At 61.0% G+C, this 16,453-nt stretch overlaps 4 protein-coding genes across 7 annotated transcripts; 1 reads left to right on the top strand and 3 right to left on the bottom strand.

The window, feature by feature from the left end:
* Nucleotides 1-1,191: 1,191 nt before the first annotated feature.
* MAN2B1 (mannosidase alpha class 2B member 1) lies at nucleotides 1,192-9,390 on the bottom strand. The gene is made up of 24 exons (XM_015850622.2): nucleotides 9,262-9,390; nucleotides 9,054-9,156; nucleotides 8,332-8,505; nucleotides 7,733-7,926; nucleotides 7,355-7,490; nucleotides 6,903-7,045; nucleotides 6,478-6,594; nucleotides 6,140-6,222; nucleotides 5,772-5,892; nucleotides 5,587-5,665; nucleotides 5,394-5,503; nucleotides 5,196-5,303; nucleotides 4,947-5,063; nucleotides 4,672-4,863; nucleotides 4,439-4,536; nucleotides 4,240-4,363; nucleotides 3,887-4,005; nucleotides 3,712-3,813; nucleotides 2,803-2,890; nucleotides 2,384-2,464; nucleotides 2,097-2,306; nucleotides 1,818-1,967; nucleotides 1,447-1,549; nucleotides 1,192-1,368 (listed from the first exon to the last, which is right to left on the bottom strand). Exons 1-24 carry the CDS (start codon nucleotides 9,352-9,354, stop codon nucleotides 1,268-1,270), a joined length of 2,946 nt encoding a protein of 981 aa, XP_015706108.1. The 5' UTR covers nucleotides 9,355-9,390; the 3' UTR covers nucleotides 1,192-1,267.
* Nucleotides 9,391-9,926: 536 nt separating this feature from the next.
* WDR83OS (WD repeat domain 83 opposite strand) lies at nucleotides 9,927-11,299 on the bottom strand. Of its 3 annotated transcripts, none has more exons than XM_015850628.1 (5): nucleotides 11,191-11,299; nucleotides 10,988-11,093; nucleotides 10,403-10,500; nucleotides 10,238-10,309; nucleotides 9,927-9,959 (listed from the first exon to the last, which is right to left on the bottom strand). In XM_015850628.1, the coding sequence occupies exons 1-4, from the start codon at nucleotides 11,223-11,225 to the stop codon at nucleotides 10,243-10,245; spliced, it is 306 nt and encodes a 101-aa protein (XP_015706114.1). In that variant the 5' UTR covers nucleotides 11,226-11,299; the 3' UTR covers nucleotides 9,927-9,959; nucleotides 10,238-10,242. The 3 variants fall into 3 exon arrangements, with proteins under 3 accessions (XP_015706114.1, XP_032297588.1, XP_015706115.1); XM_032441697.1 differs by lacking the exon at nucleotides 9,927-9,959 and adding an exon at nucleotides 9,997-10,013; XM_015850629.2 differs by lacking the exon at nucleotides 9,927-9,959 and adding an exon at nucleotides 10,101-10,124.
* WDR83 (WD repeat domain 83) lies at nucleotides 10,477-13,123 on the top strand. Its single transcript, XM_015850627.2, has 10 exons — nucleotides 10,477-10,584; nucleotides 11,369-11,473; nucleotides 11,619-11,739; nucleotides 11,837-11,942; nucleotides 12,029-12,077; nucleotides 12,168-12,294; nucleotides 12,377-12,444; nucleotides 12,513-12,621; nucleotides 12,696-12,810; nucleotides 12,913-13,123. The coding sequence occupies exons 2-10, from the start codon at nucleotides 11,371-11,373 to the stop codon at nucleotides 13,060-13,062; spliced, it is 948 nt and encodes a 315-aa protein (XP_015706113.1). The 5' UTR covers nucleotides 10,477-10,584; nucleotides 11,369-11,370; the 3' UTR covers nucleotides 13,063-13,123.
* DHPS (deoxyhypusine synthase) lies at nucleotides 13,120-16,183 on the bottom strand. Of its 2 annotated transcripts, XM_015850626.2 has the most exons (9): nucleotides 15,897-16,178; nucleotides 15,089-15,253; nucleotides 14,431-14,552; nucleotides 14,249-14,345; nucleotides 14,088-14,174; nucleotides 13,883-13,988; nucleotides 13,705-13,808; nucleotides 13,497-13,622; nucleotides 13,120-13,425 (listed from the first exon to the last, which is right to left on the bottom strand). In XM_015850626.2, the coding sequence occupies exons 1-9, from the start codon at nucleotides 16,140-16,142 to the stop codon at nucleotides 13,330-13,332; spliced, it is 1,149 nt and encodes a 382-aa protein (XP_015706112.1). In that variant the 5' UTR covers nucleotides 16,143-16,178; the 3' UTR covers nucleotides 13,120-13,329. The 2 variants fall into 2 exon arrangements, 1 of the variants encoding a protein (XP_015706112.1); XR_004305781.1 differs by lacking the exon at nucleotides 13,705-13,808 and having other exon boundaries at nucleotides 13,311-13,425; nucleotides 15,897-16,183.
* Nucleotides 16,184-16,453: the final 270 nt, after the last annotated feature.

Below are 16,453 nucleotides of genomic sequence, written 5' to 3'. Positions count from 1 at the left end.
TAGCGTCACTTCCGGCGAGGTGCATTGTGGGATATAACGGGGCAAGTAGCGGTCGCCATTTTGGTCATGCGCACGGCGTCACTTCCGGCATGGTGCATTGTGGGATATAACGGGGCATTTAGTGGTCGCCATTTTAATCATGCGCAATCGCTTCACTTCCGGCAAGGTGCATTGCGGGATATAACGCCTCATTTGGTGGTCGCCATTTTGTTTGTGCGAGCAATGGCGTCTCTTCCGCCGGAGGGGATTGTGGGATATCACTGAGACAGCCTTCTTATTTCCGGTTCCGGCTGTGGGGGGTGCAGCTCGGTTTCCGGCTGCCCGTTTCCGGTGTTTCCGCCAAAGGGCTGCTGGGGTTTCGGGGGGTCCCGGTTTGAACCGGAACCGACCTGTCTGCCTGTCCCCACAGCCCCAGTGAAGCGCTGGAGATGCTGGGTGCCAACATGGTGCCATGGAGCATCCCGGTGAGCTGCAGGGTGGGGGCTGTGGCCGCCTCGTTAGGCGGGAGAAGCCTCCCTGGCCACCCCAGCACCCCACAGCACCCATAGGGGACCCTGGAATAGGAACAGCCCTGCGGCCCACGTGGATCCCCCACCCCTCCAAGCTCAAGGACTCCACCCCATACCTTCATCTCACAACGGACCTGCATGGCTGCATCACCACTACCAGGTGCAGCCCCCTGCCCCACTCATCTCACCCCCCTCACTACAGTCACCTTTCAGGTATTTGAGGTCTCCCCTCAGCCTCCTTTTCACCAGACTAAACAGCCCCACTTCTCCCAGCCTCTCCTCACACATCCCATTCTCTGAGCCCTTCACAAGCCTTGTTGCTCCTCCCCACAATTCCACCTCACTGCCCCCATTTTCCCCCCCTCCTCTACCCCAAATTCTGTTCCAGGCGCAAACTTTGCTGCCCCCACCACCACCCGGCACCCTCCACCCCAACCTCACTGCCTTCATTCTCCTGACCCACACACTGCCCCACAGCCTGGCCTGGTTGCCCCACATCTGCAGAGTGAGCCCCACAGCACTGTCCCATGGCTTCTCATGGTGCCCACTCCCACACTGAAGCTGGAGGGAGGGAGGGGCTGTGGGCCCCGGGAGTCGATGTGGGGCATGGGGTGCTATTATTCAGAGCTGTTATTCCCACAAGCCCCCCTCCCCCCCCAGCCCTAATATCTGTTCCTCTCAATGAGGTTTCATTGTGGTTTATTTCTGGAGGTGGGGGGGGAAGGCACAGAAGTGGACCCGTCCCCACTAACCAGAACTCAGCGCTGCACTGTGGCCAAAAAGGTGCGGATCTGCATTGGGCGCAGCGTCACCTGGTGTGGATCCAGAAGTGTGGGGGGGCGGCGGCGGTGGTGGGGTCCTGTGGAGGTGGAAAAAGGGGTTAAAGGAGTATTGGAGAGCCCCCCAGACCCCATCACCACCCCTGCCTCATTCATACCTGTGGCTGGCTTCCAATGCAATCGGGAAATGGAGGTCAGGGGGCCATCAGCCCCCAAGTTCAGCTCCTGCAGCGCAGTGATGGTAAAGGGGGCGAAGAGGTTCTATGGGGAGGGGGTGATTGTTAGGGGGCTGCCCCATAAGTTAGCCCTAGGGGCAGGAGGTCAGAGCTGGGACCAATAAGTGATGGGGTTTGGCCCCACAGATCTGGGGGGGTCAGTTCCACCCTGAGTACCCCAAGCTACGGGGTTCTGCTGTGTGTTTGTCTCTGTCCCACAGCAGGGTCTCACCAGGGGTCTCCACCCTATAGTGGCATATGACCCCCACAGCAGGGTCTCACTGGGGCATCTGTGCCCCACAGCGGGGTCTCACCAGCAGGTCGATGCTGACAGGCTGGGAGCTGTTGCAGCTCTCCCCGCTCTCAAACTGATGCTCCAGGCGCAGCAGCAGCTCCGTTTCCCCATCTGCTGACAGGGTCAGGAGGTGGACACTCGGGGGCAGCTCCGAGCGCAGAGCCGAGAACTGCAGGCACAGCACGGACCCCCCGTCACCCCCTCATAGGTTGGGGGTCATGGGGGGGGGAGGCACAGCGGGACCCCCATTATCCCCCATAGGTTGAGAGAACCCACAACGGGGATCCCTCCATCTCACCTCCCGCACGTTGGGGGTCCCGGACGCTGACAGGATCACGTGGGGCGCTGCTGCCATTTCTTGTGCCATCAGGCGATGCACATCGGCCGCCATGGTGGGACGGTCCAACAGAACACGGTGGGTTCCACGCACCACCATCCCCTGCCGGGCGTCCTCCCGTAGCGGTTCGCCCACGCCGCGGTTGTCATCATAGAGCAGCCGCCGATGCACCTGGGGGGTCGTTGCCGGGTGGTTGTGGTGTGAACCGCCCCCATCTCTGCCCCACAGTGTTGCCCCACAGAACACACCATCAGCTCCATGGAGCCGTCGGTGATGCTGGAGCCGCCCTGAGAGCGATCGGTCAGCACAGTCAGCTGCACTTCACGGTCCTGAGGGAAGGAAAGGAGCCATGAGCAGCAACCCCACAGCAGCCCAACCCGAAACCCCACTCATGGAACCCCCCCTAGTTCTGCCCCAGGACCCCCATTCTCCTCTCTGGAACCCCTATTCCCCCCCTGGAACCCCCATTTTCCCCTTCTGGACTCACAATTTCCTCACCCCAAACCTCCATCCCCCCCTCAGACCCCCCATTTCCTCCTCTAGAATCCCCATTCTCCCCTATTGACTCCCATTCTCCCCCAAAGACCTTCATTTCCCCATCTGCACCCCCAATTCTCCCCCCAATACTCTCATTTCCTGCTCAACCCAATCCCCCCCAAAACAGCACCTTGATGAAGATGCGGGTGTTAACAGGATAATAATTGCCAGCAATGGGTTCTGTTTGGGTAAGGTTCCATGTGGGGCGGTAATCGCGCCTGGGGTGGGGGGGGGAATAAAAAGAGAGTAAAAGGGGTGAATGGGGGTTCTAGAGAGGATAACGTGAGTTCTGAAGGGCAAACTGGGTGTTCTAGAGGGGGCAGTGGGGGTTCCAGAGTGAGAATGGGGTTCCAGAAGTAGGAATGAGGGTTCTAGAAAGTGGAATAGGGTGGAATAAGGTTCTTGGTGCAGAATAGGGTTCTAAAGGGTGGAATTGGGGGTTCTAAAAGGTGAAATGCAGGTTCCACATTGAGGAATGCTTTTTGGGGGTAGGGGAATGTGGTTCTAGAGGGATAATAGGGGCTCTGAAGGGGAAATGAGGGTTCTAGAAATGGAAATAGGGGCTCTTGGGGGATAATGGGGGTTCCAGAGGGGGGAATGGGGGCTCCAGAAATTGAAATAAGGGTTCTAGATGGGTTCACTGGGGCTCTTAGAAGAAAATGGGGGTTCTAGAGGTGGAATAAGGGGAAAACAGGGGTTCTTGAGTGGTAATGGAGGTTCTATAGGGGATAGTGTGTCTTTTTGGGAGGGCAATGGAGCTTTTTGGGAAGTCAGTGTGGTTTTTGTGAGGGCAATGGGGTTCTGTAGGACATAATGTGGCTTTCTCGTGGAGGGGGGCAATAAGGGTTTTTGGGGCATGGGGCTTCCATAGGGGATAATGGGTTTTTTTGTGTGTGTGGGGGGGGTTCCACAGGGGATAGCGGGGTTTTTGGGTGGGCAGTGGTGTTCTATAGGGGATAATGTGTCTTTTTTGGGCGGCAATGTTTTGGTTTTTTTTTTTGGGGGGGGGGGACGGGACATGCGGTTTTTGGGGTCCTACCGTCGCTCCAGGATCTGCCTCCCATTGGAATCAGTGTAGAAGCGGCCTTCGGTGCGCAGCGTGGTGTCAAAGCGGCTGATAATCTCCTTCCCCCACCCATCCCTACAAGGGAAAATGGTGATGTTGGTGGGGGTCCCACAACGCCATAACCACCCTCACGATTCCCCCCACTCACCCCACAGGGATGGGCCCCACCGTCCACTCCAGCTCCACGAAGCGCTGCCCTGCATGCAGCCGCACCGCCTGGGAGCACCACGGTGAGAAGCGCTGCTGCAGCTCCTGCAGCTGAGGGGTCTGAAGGGCAGGAAGAGCAGCTATGGGGTGGGACCTGGGGTACCCCAAACCCAAACATGGGGACACCCCACAGGCACTGGAATGCCCCACAACCATGGGGACATCTCCTACCCATAAGCACATCTCCATCCCACAAGTAAGGGGACATCTCCAACCCATGGGGACAGCCCCAGGCATAAGAAACCCCAATGCCCCCCATGGGGATACCCCACAACCCCCGTCTCTACCACCCACCTTCACCACAGAGGTGCTGACGTGCCCCGACCCCACAACAGGAATGGGGTGGGAGCTGTTGGGGCGGAAGATATAGGCTCCCGACGCTTGCTCGCTGTCCTCGTTCCCAATGCTGGCATTGTACCTATGGGGCCAGGAGGAGGAAGATGAGGATGGGGGAGGTGATGAAGGCCACCCTGTGCCCCATGTCGATGCTCACCAATAGAAGCTCTGCGTGACGGGAAGTGTGATGCCTCGCTCCAGGTTCCGGATCTCACTTATCAGCCCGGTAATGGGGTCAAAACGGACACGAAGGTGCTGTGGGGTGGGACAGGCAGAACCCAAATGTTGGCAGTGCTACACTGGGGTAGGGCTGGAGGGGTTGGGTTGAGCAAATCTCAGTTGAGTTGAGCCCACTGGGCTGACCCAACCAACTCCACGAGGCATTCCCACCTCATTCTCAATCTCGTAGGGCCGCTCTGGTTTCGGGGGGCTTGGGGGGGTCTTGGTGCCTCTCAGCCGTGTCACCCCAAAGGCACTGAACCCCACAGCAGGCACTGATGCTTGGAAGATGAGTTCTCGTAGGGCCGCGCCACCATCTTGGGGCCGCCGGAGCCGACGGGTAGAGGTGGAGGTGGGGACGAGCTGCAGATGGATCAGTGGGGAGATGGGAGATGTGGGGTAGGGGAATGGGAGGTGTGGGGTGGGGGAGTGGGGTGGGGACTCACCACACTGGGCACCGCTTGGCCATCAGGATCAGTCACGGCGTAGGACGTCCCATTGACTGGAAGGCGGATGGGCCAAAGGATGCGGCGTGGCAGAGGGTTGTAAAGGATGACGGAGAACTGTGGGACAGATGGACATGAGGAGGGAAAGACAGAAAGACAAAAGACAGAAGCACATAAAGAATGAGAGAAGAACAGAGAAACAAATGCACAGAAGAACAGAGAAATGTCACCCCCCCCACACCTCCTCACCCTCTCGGCCCCCTCACTTATGGGGCAGACACTGATGTTGAGCGCCTCGCAGAAGAAGAAGCTCTCCTTGCTGCCCCCCAGCACAGACAGCGCATTGGCCACCAGGACCTGTGAGTCGAGGGGGGTGATGTGGTGGGCACAAATGGGGCCCCCCCCAATCCCTGGGTGCCACACTGTGCCCCACATCCTGCCCCATACCTGGCACGCTGCCCAGCCCTCTGCCAGCTGCTTGCCATAGTCATTGGCCACATGCTGCTGCTCTGTCCCAGTGACGGCATCGTGGTGCTGCATCACAGCCATAGCTGCCCCTATGGGGGGGTGGTGGCGGAACATGGGGCTGGGATTGGGGGTGGGGTTGGAGGCACAGCTCTGTCCCCACATCCCCACTCACGGAGCACAGCACTGTCCCCAGTCCCATAGGGTCCTTTACGGGCAGCCAACCCCACCAGAGCCTCCAGCTGGCTGCAAATCTGTGGGGAGATGGAGAGCTGGGGAGGGGAACCCAGGGGCTGTGGGTACCCCATGTGGGTCTGTGGGCATCCCCAGGTGTCCCTGGGTACCCCCAGGGGGTCCCACCTGCAGGAAGTTGCTGCTCAGGCGCTCGTAGCCCTTCAGGCCTGGCCGGCTGCTGAAGAATCCTGTCCAGAACTGGTGGGGGCCATCAGAGTAGGGGAAAAAATCGTCCGTCTTCACGGGCCTGCAGGAATGACCATCCATCTGTCCACCCATTTACTCCTCCATCCATCCCTTTCTCCCTTCTTTCCTTCATCCCTTTACTTCCTTCATCCATCTCTCCCTCCCTTCCTTCCTCCATTTCTTCAACCATCTCTCCATCTACCCACCCATTCTTCACTCCTTCTCTTTATTCATTTCTCCATCCTCCATTCCTTCTTCCACCCACTCTTTCATCCATTTCCCCATCCCTTTCTCCCTTCCCTCCTCACCAGGTCAGGTTGGCGCGGTGCAGCTCCCACAGGTAACACGACGGTGTGGAGTACAGAACGTGGACCCGGCTGCCATTGCTTTGCTGGGGGCACAGACTGGGGTCAGCAATGGGGACACCCCACTGGGGACACCACAATGGAGACAGAGACTAGGGATACCACAACGGGGGGTCACCGCAATGGGGGACACCTCAAACGGAAACACTGTAGCTGGGTCACTGCAATGTTAACACAGGAATGGGGATGCTGCATTGGGGATGCAATGGGGACCCTTCAAATAGGGTCACTACAGCAGGGACAGAGATTGGGGACCCCACAGTGGGTGTGGCCGTGCCCACCTTGGCGTTGACATGGCTGATGAGCTTGTCCATGTTGCTGAACCACAGCTCGGCGTTCTCATAGTGGAAGTCAGAGCCCATTGTCATCACGATGTGGTTGGTGCGGAACCTCTGGGCCTGCAGGCAGTGCCACGTGGTGAGAACACGGGGACAACCCCCACCCCACACCCCCAGATCCCCCATATTGCACTCCCCCATCTGCACACTTCCCCACCCCCCCATCTCATCCCCACACCCCTATCCCATGTCCCCCAATTCCATTTCCCAACCCTCAAACCCCATCCCCTGACCCTACTTCCTCACACTCCCCATCCTCACACACCCCCACACCCCCCCCATCCTACTTACTATCCCCCATACACTACCCCATAACAACCCCACAACCCCCATCCTTCCATCCCATCCCCACAGCCGCACCCCCTCACCTGATCAGCAGCAATCCTAAGGAATGAGGACACCACAGCCTCCACATTGTTCTCAGGGCTGTCCTCATCCACCACGGGGGGGTCGGAGCAGAGCTGATCCCAGCAGAAACCCAGGGGAGGATTGTAGCGATTGGGGAGGATCCCTGGGGGAGGTGAAATGGGGTCATCAACAGGGGGTGGGACTGGAGAAAAGGGAGGGGGATCAGCCTCGGGTGTAAAGGATAGGGTCAGGGTGACCCCAAGGATGCAGATGGGGTGACCCAAAAAACAGGGGTGGATTGACCACAAGGATGAAAAGGGAAATGAAGACTCCCAAGAAACAGCATCAGTGTTACAAAGAGCACATACAGGACGAGAGCAGCATCAACAGGGTGGTGACACCACCAGGAAGGTGAGAGGGAGACAGGGACCCTCTGGGCATCCCAGGAAGGCCATGGGGGGGGGGGTCCCACCAGTGAAAATGTCGCTGTCAGGGGAGGGGTCACTGGCTCCGCCCGCTCTCCAGATGAACTCCATCTCCTGGCGGCTCTCTCGGGCTTTCTTGTCCTGGTAGTCCACACGGCCCAGGAACAGGCCATCGTACCCCATCTGGGGGGGAGAGGGGGGATATGGGGGTCCTGGGGAGGACTTTGGGGTGCACATGGGCATACTGGAGTGCTGAGGGGGAATATGAGGGTGTTGTGGGGGGATATTGGGGGCACTGGGAGGGGGAGGATAATGGGAGTATATGGGGCTCTGGGGGGGATTTGGGGGCTGCTGGGAGGTACATGGGGCACTGCAGGGGGTCCCCAAGATGGGGGGGGAGTTGGGGGGCTCTGGGGGGTCCCCACCTGTGCGAAGATGGCAGCCATTTGCCTTGAATGGCCGAAGGGGTCGATCTGCCAGGCAACACGGGGGATTCCGCAGGGCCCCAAGGCCTCTCGCAGGAAGCGGCGCCCCAGGGAGAGCTGCTCCACGGAGGGGCTGTAATGCGCCGCCCCCTCATCCCCCATGCACCACCCACCCCCCACCAGCTCCAGCCGGCCTGCGTTGGGGGAGGGAAATGAGGGAATGTCATGGGGGAAACACACATACCCCCCCCACAGCTGCCTGTTCCCCCATATACCCCCAACCCTATCCCACATTCCTGTATCCCCCAATGCCCTTCCAGTGCTCCTCATCTCTTCAATGTCCCCATATCCCACACCCCCCAGTAACCCCATAATCCCCCATATCCTCCAAGGCTTCACCCAAGTCCCCCATGCCCTCAATTTTCCTATGTCCCCAAAAGCCCCCACATCCCCCAACACCCCCAAATCCCCCACAATCCCCATATTCCCCTAGTGCCTCCCGTGCCCCCAGTATCCCCACATCCCTCAACATCTCCATTACCCCACACATCCCTGTATCCCCCCTAACCCCAGCCCCCAAGGATCCCACACCCCCTCACCCTCCTCCACCAATGTCCGCACTGCTCTCCTCATTCCCTCCTTCTGCTCCTTCCACCACCGCTCCAAGAAAGCCACCTCTGCGTACACAAAGCGCCTCCTGGGCTCTGCCAGCAGTTGGGCCACCACCGAGTCCAGGATGTACCGAACCCCAGCGTGCTGCACCTCGTTGTGCGCTGCAGGGCAGAAGGGAGGGATGACAGGATGGGATCAGAAACCCCAACCCACACGGTGTCCCCATAGAAATGAAAACTCCTCTAAGAGGGGCTTTGGGCACACATGGAAGGGGTTGACTGTGGGGGCTTTTTGGGGGGCATGTGGGGTTTGAGGGAGGGGGGTGGAGAGGACGGGGCCCCCACCCCACATGGGCTCACAGACCCCCCCCACCCATGTGGTGTCCCCATAGAGATGGTCTTCAACCCTTAAGAGGGACTTTGAAGACACATGGAGGGGGGGGGGGTTGAGGTAAGTTGGGGGTGGCAGTTCTGGGGACATGGGGAGTGTTTAGGGTCATATATAGAACCCAAACATTAACTGAGCTTAAAGATACAGGGGTGACGGCTTTGGGGACAGCAGGGAGGGGGTGACACTGGGGACCCTTGGGGGGGGGGGGCGGGGGGGGGGCGGTGTGGACTCGGGGATTCTGTGAGAACATGGGGAGGGGGGCAGCCCTGGGGGGTGTATAGGGGGAATCTATAGGGGGAATCTATAGGGGGGGACTCACCGCCATAGTAATATTGATCCACTGTTTTCAGCCACCCAACATCATCGTGCGTGTGGGGAATGAGGTGCACGTTGAGGAACCCAGGGCGCGTGGAGGGGCAGGACTGCAGGTAGCGGCAGGTGAGGAGACACGTACGGGGCTGTGACACCCCATTTCCACCTCAGTGCCCCCCTCCCACCCCGGCGCTCCCCCCCGTCCCCCCCGTTACCTGGTACCCGCAGCCCGCGGCCGCCGCCGCCCCGCACAGCAGCAGCAGCAGCGCGGCCCGGAGCGCCGCCATGTCGTTCGAGCGCGCGGTCATATGACCGTTTGATCACGAGACCAGGGGGGTGGAGGACTTCGCTTCGCCCCGCCCACCCGTCAAGCGGGAGCCAATGGGCGGCCGCCGCGGCACCGCGCCCCGCTCTGATTGGCTGTAGGCGACGTTAGAGTGACACTCGCCGCTTTTCCGTTACCAACGGTTCCCTAAATCCCGCCCCCGGCGGCACGTGATTGGCAGAGCCAGACTGACAGCGCTCTCCTCCAATGGAGCGTCGAGTAGCTTCCAGGTGGGGAACGCGTCCCCTCCCGGTTCACCCGTCCCCGCCATTGGCCCAGACCTGCATCTCCTCCTTTGTGCCCGGTGTCCTCCAGCTCCGCACATTCCCTCTTTTAGGTCCCCTGAGCCCCCAGAACAGCAGCGTTCCCTCTGCACTGGGGCTGGGCCCTGGCAGGTCCGTGAGTCCAGAACAACAGCAGCTCACAGCCACAGCCCCCCTTTAATTGCACAGCCCCCCTTTAATTGCACAGCCCCCCTTTAATTGTACAGCCCCCTTTAATTGTACAGCCCCCCTTATATTTGTACACCCCCCCTTTAATTGTACAGCCCCCCCCTTTAATTGTACAGACCCCCCTTTATTTGCACAGCCCCCCTTTAATTGTACAGCCCCCTTTATTTGTACAGCCCCCTTAATTGTACAGCCCCCTTTATTTGTACAGCCCCTTTAATTTGTACAGCCCCTTTAATTTGAACAGCCCCCCTTTTAATTGCACAGCCCCCTTATTTGTACAGCCCCCCCTTTAATTGTACAGCCCCGTTTAATTGTACAGACCCCCTTTAACGTTGTACCAGCCCCCTGTTATTTGCACAGCCCCCCTTAATTTACAGCCCCCCCTTTAATTGCACAGCCCCAGACCAGGAGCTGTTCTGTCACCACGGCGGGGACATGGGCTGCGGGTTCTGCAGGTACGACATCACCACGGCAGAGATGGAGAGCCTGAGGGGGGAAAGCAGCGTCAGGGGGTAAAAGCAGCGTCAGAGGGTAAAAGCAGCCCCCGTCCCCCATCCCCCCCCCGTCCCCATTGCTCACATGAAGCTGCTCATCATCTGCTTCGTGTCCTCGGAGCTGCGGGAGTTGGCAAAGCTGATGAAGGAGCAGTAGACAGCGATCCACGCGCACCACTTCAGCTGCAGCACCAGGAAGGGACGCTCATGGGAACCCCAACACACCCCAGCTGGTGTCAGGATGCCCCCACACTGACACCAGTCCTGGTGGGTCTTTATGGTGCCCCCTCAGCCTGGTCCTGGTCCCAGCACCGTCCCACTGTGATCTGGGTAACTCCTCCCTGGCCCAGTTTTGGTTCTTATGGGCCGTTCTGTGCAGTGCTGCTCCCAGCAGTTCATTCTGAGTCTAATCCTGGCCCTGCTGGATCCCCCCGGTTCGTCCCGTTACTGTTTTACCCCTCCCAGCTCTCAAGTCTCCCACTGACCCGGTTCTGGTGCCGTCTCTTCCCCGGTCCCGGTGCTGGTTCCGATTCTTCCCACTCTCCTCCCATCTCACCAGCTCCCTCCTTATGAAGCCTCACTCCAGGCTCCGGTAATTCCTTCCCGGTTCCTTCCCGGTTCATTCCCGGTCCATTCCCCCCCCAGCCCGTTCCCGTTCCCGTTCCCGTACCTTGAGCATCAGCCCGCACATGCTGAACACCATCCCCAGCAGGTTCATGTAGTCCGGTGTGGGATCCTCCAGTGCCGGGTTGCTCTCGGTGCTGGGCGGTTTGTACCTGCGGGCGGGGCCGTGAGCGGGGGAGGGGACCCGGTACCCGGTACCCGGAACCGAACCCGGACCCGAACAGCCCCCGGTTCCCCCCCCCCACTCACCGCGTGACCCGCGCGGGCCGCCGTGGATCGACCATTGCGGCTGTTCAGCGCTACGAGTGCGCCGGTAAACTTCCGGTGTTCTCGCCGGAAGTGTCCGGCCTCCACCTTCCGCCTCCTGAGCTGTTCGTTCCGTTCCGTTCCGTTCCGTTCCGTTCCGTTCCGTTCCGTTCCGGTGCAGCCATGGCGTTCCCGCAGCCCCGGCCGGCCCGGCCCGAGCTCCCCCGGAAGCACGTGCGGACCATGGAGTGCGGGCAAGGAGCGGTGCGAGCCGTGCGCTTCAACGGTGAGAGCGGACACGGGGCCGGGAGCGACACGGGGGGGGCAGCTCACATCGCGGCGGGTGGGCGTGGGCGGCCCCCCCCCCTCCCACAGCCCCCCCCCCCACGGCCCCCCCCTCACTCGGCCCTTGTCGGTGTGTCCGCCATCAGCGGACGGCAATTACTGCCTGACGTGCGGCAGCGACAAGACGCTGAAGCTGTGGAACCCGCACAAGGGCACCGCGCTGCGCAGCTACCAGGGACACGGCTACGAGGTGCTGGACGCCGCCGGGTAACGCTGGGGAACGGGGCCCCCCCGCTCTGCACGGAGCCGCACCGGAGCCTGACGGGGTGTGTGGGGGGGTGTGGGGGTGTGTGTGCCTCCCCAGGTCCTTTGATAACAGCCAGATCTGCTCCTGTGGCTCCGATAAGACCGTGGTGCTCTGGGATGTGGCCAGTGGACAAGTGGTTCGCAAGTACCGCGGGCACGCGGGGGTGAGTGTGGAGGGGGGGCAGGAGTGGAGCAGGGGAGCAGCGGGACGGGAACACACAGCACCCCCCACCCTGTGTCCTCCCTGCAGAAAGTCAACTGTGTGCAGTTCAATGAGGAGGCCACCATCATCGTGTCTGGTGAGGAGAGACCACTGCTGTCCCCCCCGTCCCGACCCCCCCCCCACAGGGGTAGTGATCTGACCCCCCCTCACTCACGCACCCCTTCAGGCTCTATCGACTCCACGGTGCGCTGCTGGGACTCCCGCTCACGCCGCCCTGACCCCGTGCAGGTGTTGGATGAGGCCAAGGACGGCATCTCCAGCCTGAAGCTGTCAGCCCACGAAATCCTGACGGGGTGAGGGGGGGCAGAAACCACAGGGATGGGGATGGAACCCCCCCCCCCCGGTGCTATAAATCCTCTCCCATCCAAATCACAGGTCTGTGGATGGCCGCGTGCGACGCTACGACCTGCGTGCGGGGCAGCTCTACTCTGACTACGTGGGGAGTGAGTGATGAGGAGACCGACTGCAGGGAGATGGGGAGGGACACCTAAATTCCCCTCTCTCCTTCCAGGCCCCATCACCTGTGTCTGCTTCAGCAAGGATGGGCAATGCGCGTTGGCTGCCAGCCTGGACTCCACACTGCGCCTGCTAGACAAGGAGACGGGCGAGATGCTGGGCGAGTGAGAGCTGGGGGGCTACAGAAGGGGTGGGGGGTTAAAGAAGGGGTTGGGGTCACTGATGTCCCCCCCCACAGGTACACCGGGCACCGCAGCTCATCGTACCGCCTGGACTGCGTGATGAGTGAGCAGGACACACACGTGGGCAGCGCCTCTGAGGATGGCAACGTTTACTTCTGGGACCTGGTGGAGGTCAGCCCCTCCCACACACACCTCCCCCCCCCCCCCCCCCCCCCCGCCCCCCCTTGCCTCCCATCTCACATATTTTCCTTCTCACCCCCTCCTTCCCAACAGGGCTCCCTGGCACTGACATTGCCCGTGGGGCATGGGGTGGTACAGTCCATTGCCTTCCACCCCACCCTGCCCTGCCTGCTGGCTGCCAACAAAGGCTGTGTGCAGCTGTGGCGTGAGGACGGCTTTGAGGGGGACACCACCACCACGTGACAGCCCGAGGGGGCCCCTTTGTGCCCCCCAGAACCTTCAGAAATAAACCCCACAGTGTGGAGACGCTGCAGCGCTTTATTGATGCCAAAATAAATAGAAGTGCAGGGGTGGAAGGATGGGGTGTGGGGATGGAGGGACAATACCAGGGCCCTGCTCGCCCCAGGGCAGGCTCAGCTCCCCAGAGTGAGGGATCTGACCCCCCCAGCTGTGGGCTCAGCCCCCCCTGGGGCATGTTTCCCCTCACACACACACACACACACAAACAGCTCAGTCCTCATCTGTGGGCACTGGGAAGTCAGCTGCTCTCTGTGCAAACGTCTCCGCCACCAGCAGCGGAAAAACCAGCGAAGCATCAGCATAGACCTGCAGGAGAGGGAGAGGGAGACCCTCGCGTCCCCCCCAGCACCCCCCAAACCCCCTCCCTGTGCCCTCACCTTCACTGGCGTGGCGTCCATTCGGATCTTCCCCCACGAAACAGCCTCATCCGGCTGCGCCCCAGAGTCAGACCCATCAAACTCCTGAGCTGTGTTCACATAGACGGAGAAATCGGCACCGTTCCTCTGCAAGGAGAGGGAGCACAATGAGGGCACTGTCCCCAGTTGCCAGCCCCCCTAATCCCCCTCCCCACAGCCCCCCCCTCACCATCAGGTTGGCGTTGGCGATGTGGTGTTTTACCAGTCCCCCCCCCAGGATGATCATCCCTGTCTTGCGGGCAAAGATGGCCCTCGTGTTGATGAGCCTTAGGTCTGTGGGGGGGTACAGCTGTCACCAGGAGGGGTCCTGCTGTCATCCCCCCCCCCACCATGGGGAAAAAACTCACCTTCCACGATGTCCAGCACCAACCCCGGGTGTTTGTAGGAGTGGAAGAAGATCATATCCCCCAAAGAGCCGTCAGTGAGCGCTGGGCTCAGCACCGGGATGTTGTTCTGGGGGAGGATGTGGTGACAACAGGGGAGCACGGGGACCCCCATGGGAGTGTGGGGACCCCCCCCCCAGGATAGACGCTGGCAGAGATGCCCCCATACCTTCTGAGCCCAGTAACACACTGACTCGGGGTTGTTGATTTCCTTCCCCAAACGTGCGATCATCCGTGATGGCGTCCACCTCACGCCCTGTGGGACCCACAGGTGACCCCACATCCACCCCCCAGTGACCCCACGTTCCCCCCCACACCTCCCAGCTCCACCTCTGTCTCCTGCTCCTCCACCATCTGATCCAAGATGGGCATCAGCCAATCCTCAAACTTGCAGTAGTTATCATTGGGCACCAGCAGGTTTCCAATCCTGGGGGGAGGGTTGTGCTCAGACATCTTCATACCCCCCCATACATCCCCCCCCCGGTTTCCTCTCCCCCCGGGTGTCCCCACACCGGTTGATGCCGTTCTGCCGCAGCTCCCGGCCCCGCAGACTGAAGTCCCCCACGTAGGTGGGTGCCAGGCATTTAATGAGGTCCTCCTCCACACCGCCCGCTGTTGTCACCACCACATCCACCTGCCCAGAGGGGGGCAAGAGTGGGGGGGGGGCTCAGGGAGCCCTCAGGGCCAGCGCTGAAGACCCCCTCCCCCAAGGTACTGAGACCAGTGCGGCCCCAAAGCACTGGGGGCAGCATAGAGACCCCTGGGGACACGTCAGGGACCCCTAGAACCCCTGGGGACACTGGGACACCACAGGGACCCCAGGACCCCCCACCCACATCAGAGGGGAACCCCCAGGCTCCAACCCCCTCCCCCAAAACCACACCCACAGCCTCCCCGCAGTCCCCCCGTACCATCACACACTGCCCCAAGGTGCCCCAGGACCCCGTTACCACCCCCGAGGGTTGGGGAGGGGGCTCAACAATGTGAGGAACCCCCCACAACTCTCTACCCCATCTCTGTACCCCAGGACCCCTCTGTGAGCTCCCCCAGGACCCCAGCAATTGACTGGGGGGGTGGCTAACAAACTGAGGACCCCCCCCCATATCACCCTGTATCCCCGTTACCCCCCGTTACCCCCCGTTACCCCCGTTACCCCCGTTGCCCCCGTACCATGCGGTGCTGCACGAGGAAGCGGATGCTCTCCCGCACCCCGGAGCTGATGAGGTTGGAGGTGAAGCCCAGGAAGATGGTGCAGCCCGAAGCCGCCCCCGCGGCGCCCCCCAGCTCAGCCCGGCTGCGCTCAGCAGCGCTCAGCGGCTCCATCTTGGCAGCGATCTACGGGACGGAACCGGGTAAGGGGGGGGGAAACGGAACCGGTAAAGGGGGGTAATGGAACCGGTAAGGGGGGGTAATGGATCCGCGGTAAGGGGGGGTAAAAAAATTTTGGGGAAAAATTCCGGTAAGGGGGGGAAAACGGAACCGGTAAGAGGGGGGATTAATGCGATCCGGTAGGGGGTAGGGAAACGGAAACCGGTACAGAGGCAGGGATAATGATTCAGTTAAGGGGGCGGGAAAACGGAACCGGTGAAGAGGGGGACTATGGGAACGGTAAGGGGGGTAATGGAACGTATTACGGGAGATAATAGACCCGATAAGGGCGCGGGAAATGCGAACCGTAAGGGGGGATAATGGATCAGGTAAGGAGGTAATGGATCCAGCGTAAGGGGGGGTGATATGGAACCGGTAAGGGGCCGATAATGGACGGTAAGGGGGGAGATAATGGAATCCGGGTAGGGGATAATGGAACCGTAAGGGGGAAACGGAACCGGTAAGGGGGGAGATAATGGATCCGGTAAAGGCGGGGGGAAACGGAACCGGTAAGGGGGTGGTAATGGAACCGGTAAGGGGGGATAATGGAACCGGTAAGGGGGGGACGGATCCGGTAAGGGGGGGGGGTGCCGGTGCCGCCCCCCCGCACCATGCGGCGGATCTCGGCGACGGCGCGCGCGAAGTTCGTGGCCTGGAACCCGGTGGTGAGAAACGAGCGCAGCACCGCGCCCGGGTCGGGGCCGTCCGCGAAGTCGTATCCGCGAACCGGGAGCGTCTGAGCGGGGAGCGGGGCGCTGCGCTTCAGCACCGCGTGCAGGGCGGCGGCCGGGGCTTCCCCCGACGGCGGCTCCTCCGCGGGGCCGCTGAGCTCCGTGGGCCCCATGGGCGCCGCCATCTTGGGCCGCCCCCCTGCGCCTGCGCGGTGGAGGCGCAGTACGTCGGAGCGCCGCCATCTTGAAGAGGAAACGGTGGCCGCAGTGGGTCAAAAGGCGCCAGAAAGCGAAGCGTCAAACGGTGGAGAGCTCTGTCGAAAACCCAAACCCTGAACCTCTTAAACCCCAAATCCCGCCGTAATCTGCCTCTAAATCCCAATCCCCGAATCTAGGCCCACTCCTAACCCCCACAATTCCAAACCCTGACCCCAAACCCCCCCATCCTGACCCCAAACCCCCCCATCCTGACCCCAAACCCCCCCACATCCTGACC

This window comes from Coturnix japonica, unplaced genomic scaffold (genome assembly GCF_001577835.2).
Source record: "Coturnix japonica isolate 7356 unplaced genomic scaffold, Coturnix japonica 2.1 chrUnrandom497, whole genome shotgun sequence".
Lineage (NCBI taxonomy): Eukaryota > Metazoa > Chordata > Aves > Galliformes > Phasianidae > Coturnix > Coturnix japonica.
This window is presented reverse-complemented; position numbering and strand designations above follow the sequence as displayed.

What these genes read in the sequence shown, in the direction of transcription:
- MAN2B1 (XM_015850622.2), bottom strand. Translation starts at nt 9,354, where the DNA reads ATGACCGCGCGCTCGAACGACATGGCGGCGCTCCGGGCCGCGCTGCTG. An exon ending in TGGGGACAGTGCTGTGCTCC is followed by an intron (nt 5,504 to 5,586) that starts GTGAGTGGGGAT and finishes ACCCCCCCATAG; the next exon opens with GGGCAGCTATGGCTGTGATG. An exon ending in TAAGTGAGGGGGCCGAGAGG is followed by an intron (nt 5,064 to 5,195) that starts GTGAGGAGGTGT and finishes TCTGTCCCACAG; the next exon opens with TTCTCCGTCATCCTTTACAA.
- WDR83OS (XM_015850628.1), bottom strand. Translation starts at nt 11,225, where the DNA reads ATGGTCGATCCACGGCGGCCCGCGCGGGTCACGCG. An exon ending in CGGCCCGCGCGGGTCACGCG is followed by an intron (nt 11,094 to 11,190) that starts GTGAGTGGGGGG and finishes CCCCGCCCGCAG; the next exon opens with GTACAAACCGCCCAGCACCG. An exon ending in TGTGCGGGCTGATGCTCAAG is followed by an intron (nt 10,501 to 10,987) that starts GTACGGGAACGG and finishes CTGGTGCTGCAG; the next exon opens with CTGAAGTGGTGCGCGTGGAT.
- WDR83 (XM_015850627.2), top strand. Translation starts at nt 11,371, where the DNA reads ATGGCGTTCCCGCAGCCCCGGCCGGCCCGGCCCGAGCTCCCCCGGAAG. An exon ending in GCGAGCCGTGCGCTTCAACG is followed by an intron (nt 11,474 to 11,618) that starts GTGAGAGCGGAC and finishes GTCCGCCATCAG; the next exon opens with CGGACGGCAATTACTGCCTG. An exon ending in GGCCACCATCATCGTGTCTG is followed by an intron (nt 12,078 to 12,167) that starts GTGAGGAGAGAC and finishes GCACCCCTTCAG; the next exon opens with GCTCTATCGACTCCACGGTG.
- DHPS (XM_015850626.2), bottom strand. Translation starts at nt 16,142, where the DNA reads ATGGCGGCGCCCATGGGGCCCACGGAGCTCAGCGGCCCCGCGGAGGAG. An exon ending in TCCTCGTGCAGCACCGCATG is followed by an intron (nt 14,553 to 15,088) that starts GTACGGGGGCAA and finishes CCCTCTGGGCAG; the next exon opens with GTGGATGTGGTGGTGACAAC. An exon ending in GGTGCTGGACATCGTGGAAG is followed by an intron (nt 13,809 to 13,882) that starts GTGAGTTTTTTC and finishes ACCCCCCCACAG; the next exon opens with ACCTAAGGCTCATCAACACG.